Genomic DNA, 18967 nt, shown 5'->3' on the forward strand with positions numbered 1-18967 from the left:
ACTTTCCTGTCATCTCTAACATGCACAGTCACGCACCACGAGCCCTCCTGTAATAACTCTCAATAGCAAGAAGGGATCCAGGCCACATAACTGCCTGGCCCTTTTGACCCGGGCGGCCTAGTGGTCAGCTTCATTTCCGGAGGTGATAGTAACTAAAACGGGCTCATTAAGGATCTCTAAGTGGCTTTTGGGTTTCTGTGTCACTCTCAGAAGAAGCTCTGGAGGTATATAAGACATGTGAGAGGCACCAAGAACAGAAGAAGCATTAGGAGCATCTGGAAGCAACACTTCAAATCAACCGCACCTACATCAAGAGATTTAGCGACAAGTGAGTTTTGTTTCCGCAGATTAGTGTCTAGATTTTGTGGTCTGTGGATGTTTTGGTATATTGAGTGTAACTGGTTTCTTTTTTCCTCTTTCTTCCACTTTCTCAGCAGAAATGACTGGAGCTGCTGTGTCCGTGTGCGTACTTTTTCTCCTGTCTGTATGTTCAGCGTGTTACATCTCTAACTGTCCTATCGGTGGGAAGAGGTCTATCATGGATGCACCGCTGCGAAAGGTGAGCTGCTTTTTCCAATATATATAGTAAATATATCATAAACTGACAAAGGTCTGCTAGAATCAAAGAGGTTTTTTTCATGTTAAGTCCATTTTATTCATATAGCCCAAAAGGGTTTTATGATCTACAACACCCTCTATTCTTACACCTTTGATGTAGACAAGGAACAACGATTAAATAAGCTGTTGTTGGTTAAATGTCAAAGTACCTCTTAGAACACTTTTATTTGAATCAAACCTAAAAAAAATCTGAGTTTGGACTGAAACTGTCATGCTCAAACAAGAAAAAAGGAATAAAAACCTAAAATTTCACTGTAGAGACACATAGCTCACATTAAATGCTCTACACTGAGCTAAACTGCATCCACATAATTCTAAATAGCTATAATAATCAATCAATTCCTCCTCCAGTGCATGTCGTGCGGCCCCGGAGACAGAGGCCACTGCTTCGGCCCCAGTATCTGCTGCGGGGAGGGCCTCGGCTGCCTGCTGGGCTCCCCGGAAACGGCTCACTGCGTGGAGGAGAACTACCTGCTCACCCCCTGCCATGCAGGAGGGAGACCCTGTGGATCTGAGGGAGGACGCTGCGCTGCTTCGGGACTCTGTTGTGATGCAGGTCAGGATGTCCTGAAGTATATTTGGGCAGTGGTGGAAGAAGTATTTAGAACTTTTACTTGAGTAAAAGTAGCCCTCTGTCAAAATAAAAGTCCTGCATTTAAAACTTTACTGAAGTGAGTAAAACTACAGCGTCATTATCAGCAACATTACCTTAATTAAAGTAAGGCAAAAATGGCTCCATCAGAGTTGTTCATTATACCATTAGATCGTAGTTACTGCATTGCATTACTATGTAAATGGCATTTTAATGTTGTAGCTGACAGTTGATTCTAGTTATTTCATACACTATTGGGTGGTTTAATAGACTGCACAACAATGTGTTAGGATATATATGCTCATTAGTGGTATTTAACATCTGAATCTGTAAAGCATCTATAACTACTAACTATGTAGTGGAGTAAAGAGTACAATATTTCCTTCTGAAACGCAGTCGAGGAAAGTATAAAGTAACATTAAACGAATCTCAAATTCTAAATGTACTTTGTTATTTTCCACCATACAGGATTGATTTATGTGGTTTTCTAGTAGTTATTTTGAATTACAAGCTTTGTTTCAGCTAAGTGGAACAAATCACTGTGTGTACAATTAGCTAAGCAACACACTGTCTTTGCGGTTGACGTCACTGTGAACTTTTCTTCGATCGTTTGCCCTCTTGTTCTGAAACAGTTCACGGCCCTGGGTCAAAAAACCTGATAACAAAATATTGTAAAGTCTGCAATAACACGACCAAGTCCTCAGTGATAACTTTGTTTGTTTTTGTCTGAACTGTTTCACAGAAAGCTGCACCACAGACCAATCCTGCCTCGTCGAGGAGGAAGGAGACGACCAGACCGGCCAATTCGAAGGAAGCGACCCCAGTGACATCATCCTCAGGATCCTGCATCTGGCTGGCCTCAATTCTCCTCATCGAGTTCGCCAATGAGCTGCTGCTGACAGCGAGGTCTCATGGGAAACTCTTCAGCCGTAGAGACGACGTGGGACTTGTAGTTGTAGTTCATATAGTTGTACCCCCATGTTTGTCCTCGCTCGTTTCCCTGGAGTACTTCTGTAGAGTGCCTTTGTCAATATATTTTTATGTATGAAAAAAGGGATGAATATTGACAGTGTCATCCAGATATCTGCATGTTGAAATAAAGTTTTGAGAGAGTATTAAATGTCGTTGTTTCTTTTAATTACGAGCACCTTGAATACAATTTGGCTGAAGTTTCAAAACCTCTGAATCGTTTTCTCTACGTGGCAAAGGATAAATCAGCATAAAGCTTATCGGGCTGCAGTGTAACACTATATTCCACTATCACCAAACGTACAAAGCCCACAGCCGTCTTTATCTTTTCAGATGTTTTCATAATCCTGTAACAGTCCACTGTGAGTGAATCCAAAGGGTCCTCACATGACGATGTGTGTGTGTGTATGTGTGACAATACATCGTGACAACTCATGTGACACAATATCACTGTTGCAACAGTTATGACGGTTATCTTGTATGGTAGTCACCTTTGATCCATTGTTTTTAAATTTATGGTTTGACCACAAGCTCTGGGGTTTTTTTTTTTTAAAGGTGAATGCTGAAAAATGAATGAAACACAGCAGGTTGACGAATTTCCTTCAGGAACACTGATGACAGATGATTGACATTGTGTTTGATTGTATCACTTTATCACATTTTAGTCTGAGCCGTGAGAGCTCTGTTTTCTTATCTTTAACCTGGTGACCTGAGTAAAGTATCTTTGTTATGAAATATAGAGAACAGTTCACGCTGTGTAAAGCAGTGACAACTTGCAGCAGGTTTTTTTACCAGGCTGCAAATATATGACAGCAATGATATGTCCAGTCAGCAGCTTTTGGGGTATGACTCATGTAATCAGATGTGCCTTCGGATGACATCATTACATTTATTTTCTATGCGTGAACCCCAAGTAACGGGCACTTGTCCTCTCCTCTGCATGAAGACCTACTTAACTTTAGCTAAGTCACTGAGTACCTCTTTTATCTCTCCGTCCTCATCTGCAGGGGYGGATCCGGAAGTGGGCGGGAGTTGCCTTAATTTCAGACACCTGTGGTTAATGATTGCAGCCCTGGAGTTTGAGAGTATAAAACAGGCAGTCAACCACTTCTCTCTCACCTTCACTGTCTGAAACCATGTCGTTCTCTGGAAAGTACCAGCTGGAGTCTCAGGAGAACTTTGAGTCTTTCATGAAGGCCATTGGTGAGATTACAACTCTCTTTCCTCACAGTTTTTTGACCGGAAGCTTTAAAAGTGTTTGCATTGGGATTTTGAACTGGGTTATTTAACAAAAAAAAGTCAGAACATGAGAAATGTATGCAATCAAATGGTTTTGCTGACTTGTCTAGTGATGTTTATCTTGTAATCACTGTAATGGGTGGTTTCTCAATCTGTTGCTTTTCTGTCTTGAGGTCTCCCTGACGAACTCATCCAGAAAAGCAAAGACATAAAGAGCATCTCTGAGATCGAGGAGGATGGTGACAACTTCAAAGTGACCGTCACCACCGGCTCAAAGGTCCTCGTCAACACCTTCAAGATAGGAGAAGAGGCGGAGCTGGAGACGCTCACTGGGGAGAAGGCCAAGGTAAGGCGTGCACTAAACTTAAGGATGCAGAAACCTGAACTAATGTTGTAAAATTGCATGTTACTTAATCCTCATGCACATTGATCTTGTTTTATGCCTCTTTAAGGCGGTGGTTCAGCGTGATGGCAACAAGCTGATGGTTAGCCTGAAGGGAATTGAGTCTGTCACAGAACTGGTGGATGGAAACACAATTGTCAATGTGAGTAGACAACATGAATTTTGTGACTTATCGAATGAATCTTAAAACATTTCTAATGTGACTTTTTTTTTCTCCCTCCAGACTATGACTCTTGGCAGCATTGTGTACAAGAGGACGAGCAAACGCATGTAAATATGGGATAATAAAAACGGTAACATAAAAAGCAGCACTATCTTGATTTCTGAGGACTTTTAGAAATTGCTTGTTTTTGCTTGAAATTGCTTGCTTTGTGTACTGGAACAAAAGGAGAGCTGTAAGATCATGGGACTGGATGCCTTTTGTGAGGGTGACGTGTTTAGAATTGGCTAAAGGCCACTTTAAACTTGACTGCAGGATGACATGCGCTAATGACATGAGTGTGCATCAAGGTAGGTGGGGGCTGCGAATCAAATTTTTATTTTTTTTTTTTTATTTTTTTTTTTTTTCCCCCACTCCTTGCAGAACATGACAAATTGTTTTAGCACTTCACACACAAGCCAACGAGATGAGCATCTTAACCTATTTCAAAATGAACTGCTGCAATCAAACCACCCATTTTCAAAATGGCACTTATGCAACAAAATGATTCAATGGTACAGTATGAATTATTTTGCAGAAATGCACCGACTTAACTTCATACAGTCTTTTTATTTTTGTTCCTCACAGGTGCATTTCAGGAAAATCTGAATAAAATGCTTTTGTTTTATTTTTGCAATTGCATGTTTTCACAACAGACAGAAGTAGAATTAATGGCTTATTGTAAAATGCCTGCAATGGAAATTAGTTTTGGACCCTGCCTTCTGTTGGGGTCTGGCCGCATCGCCTCCTCCACAGCACACGCAATGTTGTTCGCGTGAGGTAACTTGAGGTCTTTCTTGTGCTGAGGGTCACATTGACTTGTGTTCAATTAATTGTTTATCTGTGTGTTGCCAATTCAAGGAGCATTTTTAATTGTTTCCCCAAAGATTGCATGAGATTTCGTTCTTGAAAGTGTTTAATGTGAGAAACCTTGTGTGGTGTTTTGTAAGTGTGTTGCAGAATTGAAAACGGTGCAAAAAGTAAAGCGGGGATTGAAGAACATGCCTGTAGTCCACTGGGTTGACGAGATTAAATCGTCTTTGGCACAAGACGTATATTACAAAACCACTTTCTCAATGAAATATCCCCATTTCATTACATGTGTGCAGCTAACAATTATTCAAAAGCTGGTTGGGCTTCTAAACTTTCTTTCATGCTGGTAATAAATTACCTGGTTAAAATGTATCTGACTTCAGGAGCGTATAGCTAAACTATTGATGGCAATAGAGCTACTGCATACTTTCAAAAAAATAATACTGCTACTTTCAGCGCTTCCACTGGATTTGGAGTATTGAAAATAAAGTGTACAAGTACCACGTGAGATCTTTTTAATAAACAAAATGACCTTGTGACTAAATGTGCAGACTCACACACCAACACTCAAACTGTCAACAGTAAACAATGGGATGGTTCATTCTTGATTTTTTTTTTTTTTTTTTTTTTTTTTTTTTTTTTTACTTCCTCCGGTGGAAGAGATTCTTGATTCCCTCCTCCACAGACCTGGGTTCATGCATCATGGACATTGGCTTGTTCTTCAGAGCTGCCTCTCTCATACTGTGGTAAACGTACTCGTTCTGCTTGAACATCTTCAGCTCCATCTCCGTCTGCATACGCATCGACTATAGAGATATCAGGAAGGACGACACAGCGCTTTGAATGTTTGCCAATGAGTTAGTTATACTATATAAGTAAAGAATTGTGGGCTTGTCATTTTCCAACTACAACCTACATTTTGCTTAAAAAAAGCATTTCAGCTGAACCAGGGAAAAGCTTTCAGGTTTAAGGGGAGCTTACCTCCAGGTCCTTGGTGATGGGATGTGTTGGACCGTGGGTGACCATGAGAATGCCGTAGGCCCTGCAGATCATCCCATGGGCAGTCTCTATCTCCCCACCTTGCCAGTGAGTCACTCCTGCTCGCATGGCCGCCATACCGAGAGCAGCATTGTTAGGGTGGTACAGTTTCCTGTCAGAGGAAGATGTTTTATTTATTTTTTTAAATTATATTTCAGTCAGTGTGTTTCGTAATCTTATTATTGGATAAAAAAAAAAAGATGTGCATGTATATCGCAACACACTGCACAACATCTCTGTACTCACATGTATCCCTCCACCATTTTGCGGGAGTAGTCTGCAGCATCATTGAAGAACTGCAGGTAAGCTTGCACCTCACTTAATGTGCTCCACATACGCACCTGGTAGATGTGAGTGTTAGCCAAAACTGGCTCCGTCTTCTCTATGCAGTCCTTGCAGATTTTCACCACCTAAATAAAATAATAAACAGATACATTTTCAAAAAACATGGAAAGTAGGATTGAGCTCTAGTAAGATAAAAGAAGAAAAAACAAACATTTATCTGGTGTTGTTGGTGATTTAAAAACAATACCTCATGGTAGTTGCCACTTAGTCGAGCGTTGTCCATCTTCTCCAGCATTTGATAGCAATAATCTGTTGCCTCTTTCACTTGTTCCTCTGTAGGCTACGAGATGAAGATGGGAGACAAATCAAGAATTAACACACTGACAATGAAAGCATTAAGAATAATTATACAGAAATGTACAGTCTTCTCGCTGAATTATGTAGGTCACAGTGGTGGGCCGTCAGGGCCAGCTAAGCCTTCTCTGCTGCCCTAGACAGAATCACAAAGTTATAGCTATTTTATCATTTAATAATTTTTCATAAATACACTACAATTTTTTTCCCCATTAGCTTATCTTCTCATTGCACAGCTCCTGTCTTCCTCTGTTGCTCTGCTTCCAGCCTGCAGCGCTGCTTCCAGCACAGCTTGTTTTAAGGAGAGCTTTTATCCAATCAGATTTCACCTCTATGCTGTCTCTATAGAAGAGAGGCCCGAGGTCCTCTATGTAGACTTTGCAGTTTAAGTAAATGGGGAAGTTATTGTTGATTGTCGTAGTCTTCAACCAATCAGATCTTTCTGGCTCTGGCTGGAACTGAACCGATGTTCTGTACAACCGCGGTATTAAACTCTTTGTTAACAAAGAAAGGAGGATGGACTTTGTCTTTAAGTGAACAGCAGCTGTGATAAGTGAACTGCTTTTGTGTTTTTACATCTACAGTAGCGTTACTACTGTTAGATTTTCTATGGTGTTGTTTTTATGATATGGTGAATATTGTTCCCTCTGATGTGAATAATATTTGAATGGCTCATGCTCTTGTCTGAATCAGTAGGCAACAGCTACCTAAACCTGCGGGGAGAGTTCGTAGCTTGTGTGCTGTTGTTTTCCCGTTTAGCTAGTTTAGCGTAGCCTCAGCTGTTTTTTGTTTTGGTTTTTTTAGTTCCGGGTTGAGAGGTCACACAGCCCGTTGTCTCCTACGTGAGCGCAGTCCACCGAAAACATTACATTTCCCACAATTTAAGCTTCTACATTTTCCAAATGCACTAGTATAACTAAAACGTATTGTTTGGTTCGTAAGCCTCGTACCGAACGGTATAATACGAATACGTGTATTGTTACACACCTAGAAACAAATAATAACCGTCGCTGTGGTGTCATAATTAGGTTATTCAACTGCAGTAGGACAGCACAGAAGGCCCAGGTGTAAAATGCACGGCCCGCCACTGGTGGGTCATATAGAGACATGAGAGACATCACAGGTTTTCTTTGTCTTTAGGCCCATGAAGTGATTGTTATTTTTTTTTTTCTTAAAAAGACCTTTGACCTGCTGAAGGACGTCCAAGACGTGAATGTTTATCTTACTAGTAACAAACAAGATGTCCTCTGACACATGATCAGAAGACACTTCATAGTTATCATGGTGATTATCAGACACATAACAGCTCTGGTCAGAGTGTCAGAATGATATATACATACATGTAACTTGGGACCCACACATACAATCTACACTACACAAGCTTGTGTGTCTCATGTTAGACAGATCATGTGAAGTGTTGTCATTCATTGCCACACTTTGCTATGGTGTGTAATGCAGTGATTTACTCTTATCTTACTGCTCTTCTGATAGTGGTAGACTATAAAATAGTACATGGATAAGATAGTAAGGTAATGGTATGTTGTAGATCATTGACATACAGTTTCTACCTTTGAGTGAATTAAGTATTTTGTTTCTCTACCTCACGTGAAGAAATGCACCCCCTTACACACAGTGAATACATCAGGAGTTATCTTTGCTTAAAATAGTCACTGCGGCTCTGCTCCTCATGTTTCCCGTCTGTCCTTATCATGTGGGACTAAATCTAGAGAGAGGGTTCGCCTCTTCTCTGCCTTCTGCAGTATTCAAGTCATTATCTCACTTCACTCAAATCGACGGACACACACCTTGACTCCGTCCACTTCCGTGCCCGCCATCTTCAAGTCATCTTTGATGTGGCCCTTGCAGTGCTCGCATGTGCAGTCAAAGAAGTATTGTGCTTTCAGCAGTCTTCGCCTCTCCTCTGACAAATTCAAGAAGTCCACGTATGCGACCGTCAGCTCCTCTCCCTCCTCGATCTTACCGAGAGAACGCAGCTCAATCCTGAAGAAGAGGAACGCAGTTGAATGCAAGCAGAAGTGACTTCATTTAGGTTTCTTTCACTGACAGTTTTTGATTGATGGTGAAACTCAGTTCCATAGTGTGGCTTTCAGTCAATCCAGTCGAAGGATTGAAGGAATTAATGTTAATGAAGATTATTTCACACTTAAGGCAAAATTCAGTTCATTCATTTTTTTTTATTTTTTTTTTTTTGCAAAGATGTAAAACTGAATTTGGGATTTCTTTATTTATTAAAAAAATGTGTGAAAAATAAAAGGCTTAGAAATGAAATGATTTGGGATATTTACATGGAAAAGTTATTTTTGCCATGTTTTAGCCTGGTGTTAGATGGTGTTAGAAGTGAACTAATGGGAATGAAAGTTGTTACAAATGAGAGAAGCTTCTAATACACTTTCTTGATGATGGACAGACGCACGCTACAAACACACATCAACAAAACACACAAAGTGACAAACCAGTAGCAAGAGAAAGAAGCTATGTGTTGACATGACAAACGGTTAGAGAAATATCGGTGACTGAAAAACGAGCTTTCAGCAGGTCAAAAAAAACCTCATACCAGACTTTAAGTGAAGGTTAGAGCATTCAAGATGCATGTTGACATTTTGATGTGAAGTCTGAGTCACATCAAACCTACAGGTCACTACTGACAAAAACTTGTATTTTCTATAATCGACGGAGTGGGAGGGATGACGGCGGTAATATGCTGATAATGTCATGGTCTCAATGGTGCTCTAATAAATAAGACTTTGAAAAGGTTGAGGTTGAGGTAACGCACCTCCGTTGAGAATGAAACATAGTATTCACAGCCGATTGACTGAAAGACAAACAGGAAGCAGTTTTACACCAAATGCAACCTTAACAAACACATTTCACACACAATACACAACAGCACGCAAACGCACACCAACTCTGAAAATGTTTCACATTTTTTATCAAGTCAAGTTCAGCTGAATAAAAACAACTAATTCTTTCAAGGACAAACAGAAACTGAAGAGGTATTTTGTTGTACTTACTTGCCGTGGTTGAGGATCACGGTGCAGTTTGGCCAGCAGTCATGATTCACCAAACACAAATTTGGGAAAAGACCAACTCCCACTGCCTGAAGGCCCCTCTGGTCACTCACAGTGAAACCGTTACAGTTAATCTGAGAGAAAGAGGGCAAATATTAATGTGGACACAGAGCTAATAATGGAGGAGTTTGTGCAACTTGTGCAAGTTGAGGATTTCAAAAAATATCTACTCTTAAGTGTTATTGGAGACTACAGCTGTGGTAGTATGTTGTTCCAACTGATGTTCATAGAGATACATTTGAAGAATCTTAGCTTTGTTGTAAGATATAAACAAAAAAGGTTGGAAACAACAAATTGTCTCATTGTACCCCAGAACTGGGGCCTGTTGGGGCCAGCAGCTCTTTAATTTTACCACCCCCGGTGGCTTGTTTAAACGTTTGTTCAGGAAGTTTTTTGTCAACTCATGAAGTCTATCAGATACACTTCATTTCCATCAGGTCAGTCACTGGTCAATACGTTACACGATCTAAGCTGCAGGGTGCATAAAGTGTTATTGTTACTTGTTATTAAGCACAGGATATCACAGATAGATATACGTTTTGTGAATGCGAGTTAACAAGGATGTCTGAATGCATTCATTTTAGTCTCTGAGAGGCTGCCCTGTCTCAAAAAAAAAAAGCCCTTGATTTTGGATACAACTTGGGAAAATGAGGGATGGCCAATAACGTGATAACGCATATAAACACACCACTCCAAAAAAATGTGAAATGTCGTCAATCGTGTGCTGCTTGCTGGTGCGGGGCCAGTAGTCCAGGAAGTTGTGGATGTCCACTTTTACATCCTTCAACTCGTCCTCTTGCATGTCAGCAATGTGATCCTCCAGCTCCTCCAGTGTGGTCAGCTGCGTGTCAGACATCACGCTCCCCTCTTTGTCATGGCGCCACATGATGCGGGCCACCAAACTGACCACAAAATCAAAAACAACAGAAGAATAAGAGAGGTGACTACAAAAAAATCAGATACAAGTGGCCACCGGTCATTAGGGGCAGCCGGGGCATAGAGAGAGAACTGTGCATACAAATCATGTTATTATTGACTCTCAAAGGTTACTATCTGCTATAATGTATTATCTAGGAATATAGCATATTCCTAGATTGCATAGAATCTGTGTCATTACGATTTGGAGCATCTTTCTGAGAGGATCGCGAAACATCACAGCAGCGGGAGTCATCTGGACAGTGCTGTGAAACTGGGTTTACTTGGAGCGCATACAGGCACTCCATTGAGCAGCAAAACAGAAAGGAAAAGGAAAACAGGCACGTGCTCAGTCGGATTGTAACATGTATCAAACTGTGTGGAAAATGTGAATCTTTGTTTGGATTATATTCTTAAAGACATGATTAGGGTTGTAAATTGAAACAAAGCAAAAACAACTTGGTTATGTTTCGGCAACTAAACTAGCCATACTTGGTTAGCCTAAAGGTTTAGTAAAAACATCTTGGTTCTGCGTAAGAAAGGTAGCCTGGGTTTGTTGACGTTATTTAAGTTACGGACATAATAAAAATAAAAAATCGAATTGACTGGACTTAACTCATTTGATTGAATGTGGCTCTATGCATTCATGTTGTTTTGATCAAAATCCACATTGCACCAAACCAGCCTCTTCTTTTCTAATTTGGTAGGACGGACTAACAATAGTACACTGTAGCAAACATGTCTCAGCGTTAGTGTGTGGGTTCCTTACTTGTGTTTTGTCCACACACACACACACACACACACACACACACACACACACACACACTAAAAAACAAATTTAAAAAAACAATCAAGCATCATGTAACAACTTATTTCCCTTTCCTTCCACTTACCGGATGTTCTCGTTCGGTGTTTTGCCATAAGCTTTGATGGCACCACATTCTTGCTTGTGTTCGGCCCAGCCGGCGCGCTGACAAGTCCGGTCACAATAATGAGCAAATTTGCACTGGCCGCACCTCTGTAGCTTGTCTTGTGTGCGGAAACAGCTGTGGCAAATACGCTCCGCTAGACTGCAGAAAAAGTGTGGAAAGATAATAGTTGAGATAGTCGTGGATGGAAGAGTTCCGCGGGTTGGCTTTACCTCACTGGTGCCCAAATGCTCTGTAAGTGAGATATTTTTCTCCTTTTATATACATCTCTATCGGTTTGAAGACAACCTTTCAGATGAGCATTAAACTTAATTCTTTCTATATTATTTTTCAAATCACATCATGTTATCACAAATAATTCTCAACTCAAAGTCCCTAGTCTTCTTTACCAAAATTTGTACTCGGAATACGTGCACATCTGACAGTAAAGTCTAGCTGAATTTCTCAAATTTCTTGATACAGAACAACTACTGAATAAAGATAATTCCAATAGATCCCATAAAGTTCCTTCATGTTACCAGCACTTCCTTAGTTACAGTCATGTCACAATATTCCCGAGTATGAGCTGTCTACAATGGAGGCGCATGTTGTCTACATGCCATTACATCATCATGATGATGATGATGATGATGATGATGACGGTGATGATGATGAAGTGACATACTGTGAGAATATAGCACTCTTGTTTCAGTATCAAACCAGATTAAAACCAGGCTCTATGGACATCCAAAACATGAAACTGAAAGATATTGTGGATATATTTTGAATCTACAGAAAGAAATTAAAGATAATGTGTTGTTCATCAGCCCAAATATCCCCATAATGACCACACCTGAGCGCACCCTCACTATTGAGCGTCCACATCCCCAATTGGCATCCTTACACTGTACCTGTCAAACACAACAGCTGCAACACTGGGCTCGGCAAAAATGACGTCTCCAGCCCAGAACTCCTTGGTCGCCTTCAGACCCCTTCCCTTTCCAGGTGCGTCAAATATCGCCACGTTCTCCATGGATCCTGCACTGGTTCCTGAGGCGCTGATGAACAGTGAGTCAGTGGTGAACCGATGAGTGTTTCAGTGGTAGAGAGAAGCTAAATGCAGCGATGGTGTACTCATAGACCGATCTGTGACCTCTGTGTTCTTCAATGGCAACTGCACATTCCACACCCGAGGTACTAAAATAGCCGTCCTCTTAAACTGCACCAACAGTCGCAGAAACATGGGTTGATGGTGTTTTGTGTCTGTAGTCCACTGAGAAATAAAATGTCTTGTCCTGTCAATAAAGCCTTGTCTGAGAGTAACACCACTGAAACGCACTGTCGTTCTCTCAGATTCTTACATTTATTTCAATTTGTGGTCACACTTTTAGCTTTTTGTCCTGAAATTCCCCCCACCCCAACCATGAATTGGTAGGTGCCCGGGCCCTGAGGGGTTATTTTGGGCCCTCAGTTGGGGCTGTCTATCAAGAGTCTGTGGTGACGTTAGACAGCTGCGAGGAATTTGACAGAAGCAGAGCTAACTCTCTGCCCCTACTCTGTTCTGGTGCTTTCTAGAACTTACTCTCTCTTTCTGTACTTGCAACATAACACTTTGGGGGGGGGAGCTTTAGGGTCCCCAGAATGTACCCAGACCCCACAACATGTGTGTATTACCTGTTTTAGGTCCCCACAGTATGCTACAATGAACACACACACACACACACACATCCAACCTCACATTTTCATCCATACTTCTCCAACTTGGCGTGAATGGCAGTGCTTCACAGACCAAGTATTAGACAGCGTCAAACCAAAGTTTTGTCAAAGCCTGTTCTAACCCACAACGTCCAAGGTTTCAGTTTTCTGCCCTGCAATGTATCCAGATTATTATTACATCAGCATTCTCTTTCTTTAAAATGACCAAAGCAGTTTAATCTATCGATAGATGTATTATATGTGTGTATAACTTTTCATAGTTCAGCAGTAAATTAAAGTTGTGTTTTGCTAATGAACAGTTCAATGCGAAAATACAAAAGTGATTTGTGGATGTGTTTTATTTTCCTATATATACTTCAAACATGCTATACATCTACATCTTCTACATGCTATTTCAATCAACAGTTGTGCTAAAGACTATTTGTGCTTAACTTTATGCTTTTCACCAGCAACAAACACAAACAAGAGAATAGAAATAGATTGCAAAAGAAACAGGTTTTAGTAATTTTAAAAAGGAAAGAAAAAATAGGATAATATGAAGGAGTGACAATAATTAACATGACTTTTGTCATGTTAAAATCAATATCAGAGCAAATCTCATTAATAATAACAAAAAGAAGGTACTTTCACAAGCTCTGAGGCCTACAGACAGTACACCACATTTCCTGAAAGTTATTGTATTCTATATACCGAATGTGTCATCTTTATATGTCACAACATGTAGCTACTTTACTGTGTTTTATTTGTTTCTATACTAAGTTCTTTCATTTAAGACCAGTGGCCAAGAAATCTATCAATTCTTAAGCAGGCACTGTCACCCAATAATTTACAGGAGGTGAACACGATCATTCTTCACTCTGTCTCATATCGATATCACACTTCGAAGAAGTCGAGGTGTGCTCCTGAGATGAAGTCATCGTCCAGAAGCAGCTTCACCAGTTTGTCAGCAGACTCCTGGCAGGGCAACAGATGATGTTTGACGCCTGTCAACCTCAGAATCTCCTTCTGCATATCTGTCTCCATTGGACCTGAAGGGAACCCGAAGGATTAGCTTGTTCAAAATGACATGCATACTGGATGTGCTTACCAAATGTGGAGATACAGTATGTCCTTTCAGTTTCTTTTCTTTTATTCTACATTATAGATGCTGGCTACCAGGTAATAGTAGCAGATTTGATGCAGTTGTCTTCTATGGCTGATCTAATTTATGGCCAATAGACAACAGATACACGTGCATACAGTATTGTTGATGGACTTGAATTGCTCCTGTTAAAAATAAATGGTAACATAAAAATATCTGAGTATACAGCAACCGATCAAAATATACCTGGAGAGTAGCTGAGGACTTTGACATGTGGCTGCTCCTCAGCCAGCACCCTGAACATCATCTTCCTGGCTGCTTTGGCAGTGCAGTAGAGCACCCAGGACGGCAAGGGCTGCAGTGCAAAGGCTGATGAGATGTTCACTACGCTCCATCGCAGGAGCGGTACGCAGGGGAACACCTGCAGGATCCCTGCAGTCAGTGCCAGAGCAGAGCTCACGTTGAGGGACAGATAGGAGTTCACCTCCTCGATGTTGGTAAAACTCGCAAAGTTGGAGATTTCTCCCAAAGTGGCTGCGGGTAGAAAGAGAGAGAGAGGTGTGGAAAGGAAATAATAGAGAGGGATTAAAATCAGAGTGAAACGGAAGTTACACTCTGATGTTACACTGGTCTTTTCTGTGACCAGTGTAACATCAACTCACGGTAGACTAGCAGACGGCTGACTTTTTAACTAGCTTTTCAATTCTGCCATGCTTTCATGCAACACTGGTTACAGAAAATGAGCCTGACAGCAGTGTGGTGGCCAGCCTCACTCCACGCCATCGTGGCATTGAATAGGCCGCTTGGTGACAACGAAGACTTATTTAAGACTCACCAGCATTGTTGATCAGGAGCACATGATCTATTTCATTTCCAGCTTCCTGCCTCGCCATGCTGACTGTTTCATTGACCCCCTCTCTCGTGCTCAGATCGACAGCTACGCAGTGAACCACCGTCTGCTGTTCCTCTGTGAAGCTCTGCAGCTCTTCCTTCAGCTCCTGTAGCAGAGTCTCAGAGCGAGCCACCAGCAGGAGGATAGAGCCAGGCTTCAGCCAGCGGGACACCTGGACAGAAACGAGACATTTCTTTGTTTGCTGGTCTTTCTGTTTCTCATCTTACCTTCTTTCCTCAAGTTGATCACTTACTTTGTGTGCCAGCGCCCGTCCGAATCCCTTGGAGGCTCCTGTGATGATACAGATACTCCGGCCTAGAGTCCTGTGGTTTGTAATGTCGGACATCCTGACAGATCTTCTCTGGTGGGGAAAACACTGATTGCCAGTGGCGGGGAAACAAAGAGAAAAAGTGGACGTGCAAGGGGTATTACAGCTGATGTGAAATGAGAGGATGAAAGCCCACTGACATCTTGTGAGGAAGATGTGAACACAGCTGCTTTTATAACCCCAAGGTGTAAGCAGAACGAATGCATTGCATGGTCTACACAGTTCAGAGTGAAAAGAAAAGGATTCAAGCAATTCTGTCTGTAATGGGCTACAATGGTAAATGGAATAACTGGGCCTACACATTCAAAGGCTTCTAAAAAAGAATATTTTTAAACACTTTTTTTTTAAAAACACTATTTGATTCCGAATAATAATATTGGTATTTGATGCTACATTCATTACATTTTTTTCTTTTTTTTACAAAAAAGATTTTTGACTAGCTTAGTTCAAATATAAATTGTAATTATTTACAGAATATTAACTGAATGCATGAATATTTCAAACATTATCTAAGTAGGTAGAGACAACAACGGCCTTTGAGTCACCGAAGGCATCAAAAAATCGAATGATCCAAGACTTGTGCAATGACACATGATGACTGATGCTCCCACACTAGTGCCATTGTATTATTAGTGGTCTGTGGTGTCTAATTTGTAACTCTTCTGACCCACAATGTTTTGAAAACCTTTATGGTTTTCTTTCCTTTAAAAAAAAAAGTCAGTAGCAGTCTATAGCCAAATTTAAAGTAAAAAAGTGAATGATATGCCTATTCTACATAGACCAGAAGAGCAATAAATAAAGTACAAAAAACTATTCAATTAAATTATCAATTTATTATATTCTTTGGTATTTTTATCATTTAGCCTATAGAAATACAATGATGGTTGTTGGGTAAAATCTACGTCGATGTTGCCAAGTATTTATTCTATGCTCATGTGAAGAGACGTCACAATAACGGTAGCTAGTTTAGACGCAAAAAATCTGTCAAGACTGACAAGCTGAGCCTATCTGCAAGCCGAGCAACCAGTTTTTAAAACTTTTAAAAAATAAAGGAGGCAGTAAGTAACCGGGACCTGTTATAATAGCTGACACCACTGGGCCTTCTTATAGGTCAATGAATAGCATCGTTTTATTCTGCTTTTCTAGCATAAATCCCAAACACATAAAATAGGCAGTTAAAAATACAAAAATGCCATTAAAGTAAATCAGTAAAGAACGGTATACATATACATTCCATTTCCTAATTTGTATAAATAAACAAAACCTATGTTTTAGGCAAAGGTTCTACATTTGTGACTTCCCTTGAGCCAGCACACAGACTTAGCTGGGCTGGGTGGTAGAGATCATAGCGCCTCATAGTGGCCAAAGGGTGCCAGAGAATCCCTATAGCTATGAAACAGATGTAAAGCCAGTGTCTTTCCCCACCACGCTTACAGCAGTGTTGCAGCTGCGAAAAGTCCCAGTGCAGACTGCCAGCAACACAACACCACTGCCATCTCATGGACATTCAAGTACATTGGAAAGGCTTTGGAGCTTTGGAGGGTTGGAGGGTTGGATTTAATCATGTGTGCCGTGGGCCTTGGATGTTCCGCTCCCATCCTGCAGGGGCCACACTGGTGCTCCTCACCGCTTCAACAGGAAAGAATAAGGACGAGCAACAGAGAATAATAAGTTCCAATAAAAGTATTATAAGAGATGTGAGTAGAGGACATATAACAACTGTAAAGATACAAACATCTTCCAATACAAATCATGAAAGACAACACAATAGTAGAAATTTAAGAAAATGATAGCAACAGGAGGAGGCAAATCAAAACCAAGAGAATACATGAGAGTCTCAGATGTTATTTTATCATAATGATAATAATACTAGGAACAGGAACAAGAGCTCGATGCTAAAGGGCTGCACACTGGATAAATAAACATTGAGTGGAAGAACAGAACAGGGCTTTAGGCTGAGTGGTGTTGAGTTGCATTATGGGAAGTGTAGGATCCAGTATATTTGTAGCTTGACCCATATCAGACAGGGAAGAAAAATCAGGATATCTTGCCCTTTGCAGCATTATTTTAAAAATCTGTCTACTCCCAGGTCCTCCAACTTTATGGAGTACAATACTAATGTACTTAGTACATTGCCGAAGTAGTACTTTAAGTTGTAATCAGTGGTCGAATAACTAAATACATTTACTCAAGTACTGTGCACACTTATGTCTCTTTTTTTCTTCCAGAGGGAAATGTCATAGTTTTTACTTAACTACAGCTTTAGTTACTGTTACTTGAAAATGTATTACAAATTGCACACAAATAATAGGAAGAGTTTATATAACATTATGCTTTGTTATTAATTAACCTACCCAACAATATATAAAAGTGGTGAAACGATTAGTCCATTAACCAATTATCAGTTGACGGAAAATGAATAACAACTATATATATATATAAAGTGTTAAAGTCATTTTTAATGCAAAACATTTTATGGTTCCAGCTTGCTTTTCTTTTTCAATTATTCAAATTATTAATCATTTATTATTGATAACATTGAGGTTTGGAACGGTGGTTGGACAAAACAAGCATTGGGAAGGTGTTACTTTGGGCTCTGAGTGAACCAAACAATTCATCGATTCATAGGGAAAATAATCAGCTGATGAAGAAATCATTAGCTGCAGTACAACAAAATACTTTCAAAAAAATAGCTCCACCTCAACCAAGAGGAGTAAAACATAAGGCGTGAGTAATAATAATCTAGGGCTATAATATGCACACGTCACTGTCACAGGGTGATATTAGTAGTTTTACTCAGGTGAAGGATCTGAATACTTCCTCCACCTCTATATATTCAAATATTTGTCAGGCAGCATCACTACAGTCTCATCCACCTACAACCATCCATCCATCCAGGGGACTGTATATGACTCTATAGGCTTTTCCGGAGGGAGAGCACTGGACGAATGCCAAAAGGGGGCGTTTGTCTCACGCAGCCTGAGGGGCGGGGCCAGAGGTGGGTGTGTGTCTCTCAGCTGATGCGCGTATCAACCGACTCCATCATCAGCATCCGACGCTGACAGCGGTCGAAGACAGCGTCCCCAATATTACCGACCCACGGTAACAACGCAGAATAATTCAGAGCCCGACCGGGACTGAGGTTGCTGGTCTTCTGACAATATTATTTATTGAGGCTGCCATCTTACAAACCGCCGAGCTGCAAAACAGTGAGTAGCCTTTGATGATGGACCGCCAGGATGCTACAATCGGTAAATCAAAGCCACTGTCGTCAATGTCAATGACGCTGTGCATTTTAATCTGGATGTGGGCTTTTCTATCTTTTCTCTTTTTTTTTTGGATTCAGCGAGGGTCGTGCGTTTGTTTCTCGTCACGGGGCCTAGCGAGTAATTGTTTGGGAGCGCAGTCGATTCAGGGCTTGATGCGGATGCTGCTAAAGCCGCCCTTGCCGCCCAGGGATGCAGAGGAAAAAGGGAGAGGGGGAGAGAGAGAGAGAGAGAGAGAGAGAGAGAGAGAGAGAGAGAGAGA

The 18967-nt window shown here is 40.8% G+C and overlaps 5 protein-coding genes across 7 annotated transcripts in view; 3 read left to right on the forward strand and 2 right to left on the reverse strand.

Moving 5' to 3' along the window:
* The first annotated feature begins 222 nt into the window (after positions 1-222).
* oxt (oxytocin) lies at positions 223-2187 on the forward strand. 2 transcript variants are annotated; one of them, XM_031856353.1, is made up of 4 exons: positions 223-328; positions 438-559; positions 970-1174; positions 1953-2187. In XM_031856353.1, exons 2-4 carry the CDS (start codon positions 440-442, stop codon positions 2096-2098), a joined length of 471 nt encoding a protein of 156 aa, XP_031712213.1. In that variant the 5' UTR covers positions 223-328; positions 438-439; the 3' UTR covers positions 2099-2187. The 2 variants fall into 2 exon arrangements, with proteins under 2 accessions (XP_031712213.1, XP_031712212.1); XM_031856352.1 differs by having other exon boundaries at positions 230-328; positions 435-559.
* Positions 2188-3031: 844 nt separating this feature from the next.
* LOC116388728 (fatty acid-binding protein, liver-type) lies at positions 3032-5372 on the forward strand. Its single transcript, XM_031856855.1, has 4 exons — positions 3032-3382; positions 3592-3764; positions 3871-3963; positions 4045-5372. Exons 1-4 carry the CDS (start codon positions 3316-3318, stop codon positions 4093-4095), a joined length of 384 nt encoding a protein of 127 aa, XP_031712715.1. The 5' UTR covers positions 3032-3315; the 3' UTR covers positions 4096-5372.
* On the reverse strand, positions 4623-12580 carry smyd1b (SET and MYND domain containing 1b). 2 transcript variants are annotated; one of them, XM_031856853.1, is made up of 10 exons: positions 12334-12580; positions 11408-11584; positions 10288-10501; positions 9543-9673; positions 9305-9343; positions 8316-8511; positions 6404-6496; positions 6118-6281; positions 5815-5983; positions 4623-5639 (listed from the first exon to the last, which is right to left on the reverse strand). In XM_031856853.1, the coding sequence occupies exons 1-10, from the start codon at positions 12453-12455 to the stop codon at positions 5475-5477; spliced, it is 1470 nt and encodes a 489-aa protein (XP_031712713.1). In that variant the 5' UTR covers positions 12456-12580; the 3' UTR covers positions 4623-5474. The 2 variants fall into 2 exon arrangements, with proteins under 2 accessions (XP_031712713.1, XP_031712714.1); XM_031856854.1 differs by lacking the exon at positions 9305-9343.
* A 1431-nt stretch (positions 12581-14011) lies between these two features.
* Positions 14012-15457, reverse strand: sprb (sepiapterin reductase b). Its single transcript, XM_031856110.1, has 4 exons — positions 15365-15457; positions 15055-15283; positions 14466-14753; positions 14012-14166 (listed from the first exon to the last, which is right to left on the reverse strand). The coding sequence occupies exons 1-4, from the start codon at positions 15455-15457 to the stop codon at positions 14012-14014; spliced, it is 765 nt and encodes a 254-aa protein (XP_031711970.1).
* A 2972-nt stretch (positions 15458-18429) lies between these two features.
* LOC116388635 (serine/threonine-protein kinase prpf4B-like) overlaps positions 18430-18967 on the forward strand; it is a gene marked incomplete at its 3' end in the record, with an annotated part of 3456 nt that continues 2918 nt past the window's right edge. Inside the window, exon 1 of the mRNA XM_031856678.1 lies at positions 18430-18648. The remainder of the gene's footprint in view (positions 18649-18967) is intronic.

This window comes from Anarrhichthys ocellatus, unplaced genomic scaffold (assembly GCF_004355925.1).
Source record: "Anarrhichthys ocellatus isolate YVR2014 unplaced genomic scaffold, GSC_Weel_1.0 scaffold17, whole genome shotgun sequence".
In the NCBI taxonomy this organism is placed as follows: Eukaryota; Metazoa; Chordata; class Actinopteri; order Perciformes; family Anarhichadidae; genus Anarrhichthys; species Anarrhichthys ocellatus.

What these genes read in the sequence shown, in the direction of transcription:
- smyd1b (XM_031856853.1), bottom strand. Translation starts at nt 12,455, where the DNA reads ATGGAGAACGTGGCGATATTTGACGCACCTGGAAAGGGAAGGGGTCTG. An exon ending in GCAGCTGTTGTGTTTGACAG is followed by an intron (nt 11,585 to 12,333) that starts GTACAGTGTAAG and finishes CTTTTTCTGCAG; the next exon opens with TCTAGCGGAGCGTATTTGCC. An exon ending in TAAGTGGCAACTACCATGAG is followed by an intron (nt 6,282 to 6,403) that starts GTATTGTTTTTA and finishes TATTTTATTTAG; the next exon opens with GTGGTGAAAATCTGCAAGGA.
- oxt (XM_031856353.1), top strand. Translation starts at nt 440, where the DNA reads ATGACTGGAGCTGCTGTGTCCGTGTGCGTACTTTTTCTCCTGTCTGTA. An exon ending in TGGATGCACCGCTGCGAAAG is followed by an intron (nt 560 to 969) that starts GTGAGCTGCTTT and finishes TTCCTCCTCCAG; the next exon opens with TGCATGTCGTGCGGCCCCGG. An exon ending in GGGACTCTGTTGTGATGCAG is followed by an intron (nt 1,175 to 1,952) that starts GTCAGGATGTCC and finishes ACTGTTTCACAG; the next exon opens with AAAGCTGCACCACAGACCAA.
- sprb (XM_031856110.1), bottom strand. Translation starts at nt 15,457, where the DNA reads ATGTCCGACATTACAAACCACAGGACTCTAGGCCGGAGTATCTGTATC. An exon ending in GACGGGCGCTGGCACACAAA is followed by an intron (nt 15,284 to 15,364) that starts GTAAGTGATCAA and finishes GTTTCTGTCCAG; the next exon opens with GTGTCCCGCTGGCTGAAGCC. An exon ending in GCTCCTGATCAACAATGCTG is followed by an intron (nt 14,754 to 15,054) that starts GTGAGTCTTAAA and finishes TTCTACCCGCAG; the next exon opens with CCACTTTGGGAGAAATCTCC.
- LOC116388728 (XM_031856855.1), top strand. Translation starts at nt 3,316, where the DNA reads ATGTCGTTCTCTGGAAAGTACCAGCTGGAGTCTCAGGAGAACTTTGAG. An exon ending in GTCTTTCATGAAGGCCATTG is followed by an intron (nt 3,383 to 3,591) that starts GTGAGATTACAA and finishes TTCTGTCTTGAG; the next exon opens with GTCTCCCTGACGAACTCATC. An exon ending in ATGGAAACACAATTGTCAAT is followed by an intron (nt 3,964 to 4,044) that starts GTGAGTAGACAA and finishes TTCTCCCTCCAG; the next exon opens with ACTATGACTCTTGGCAGCAT.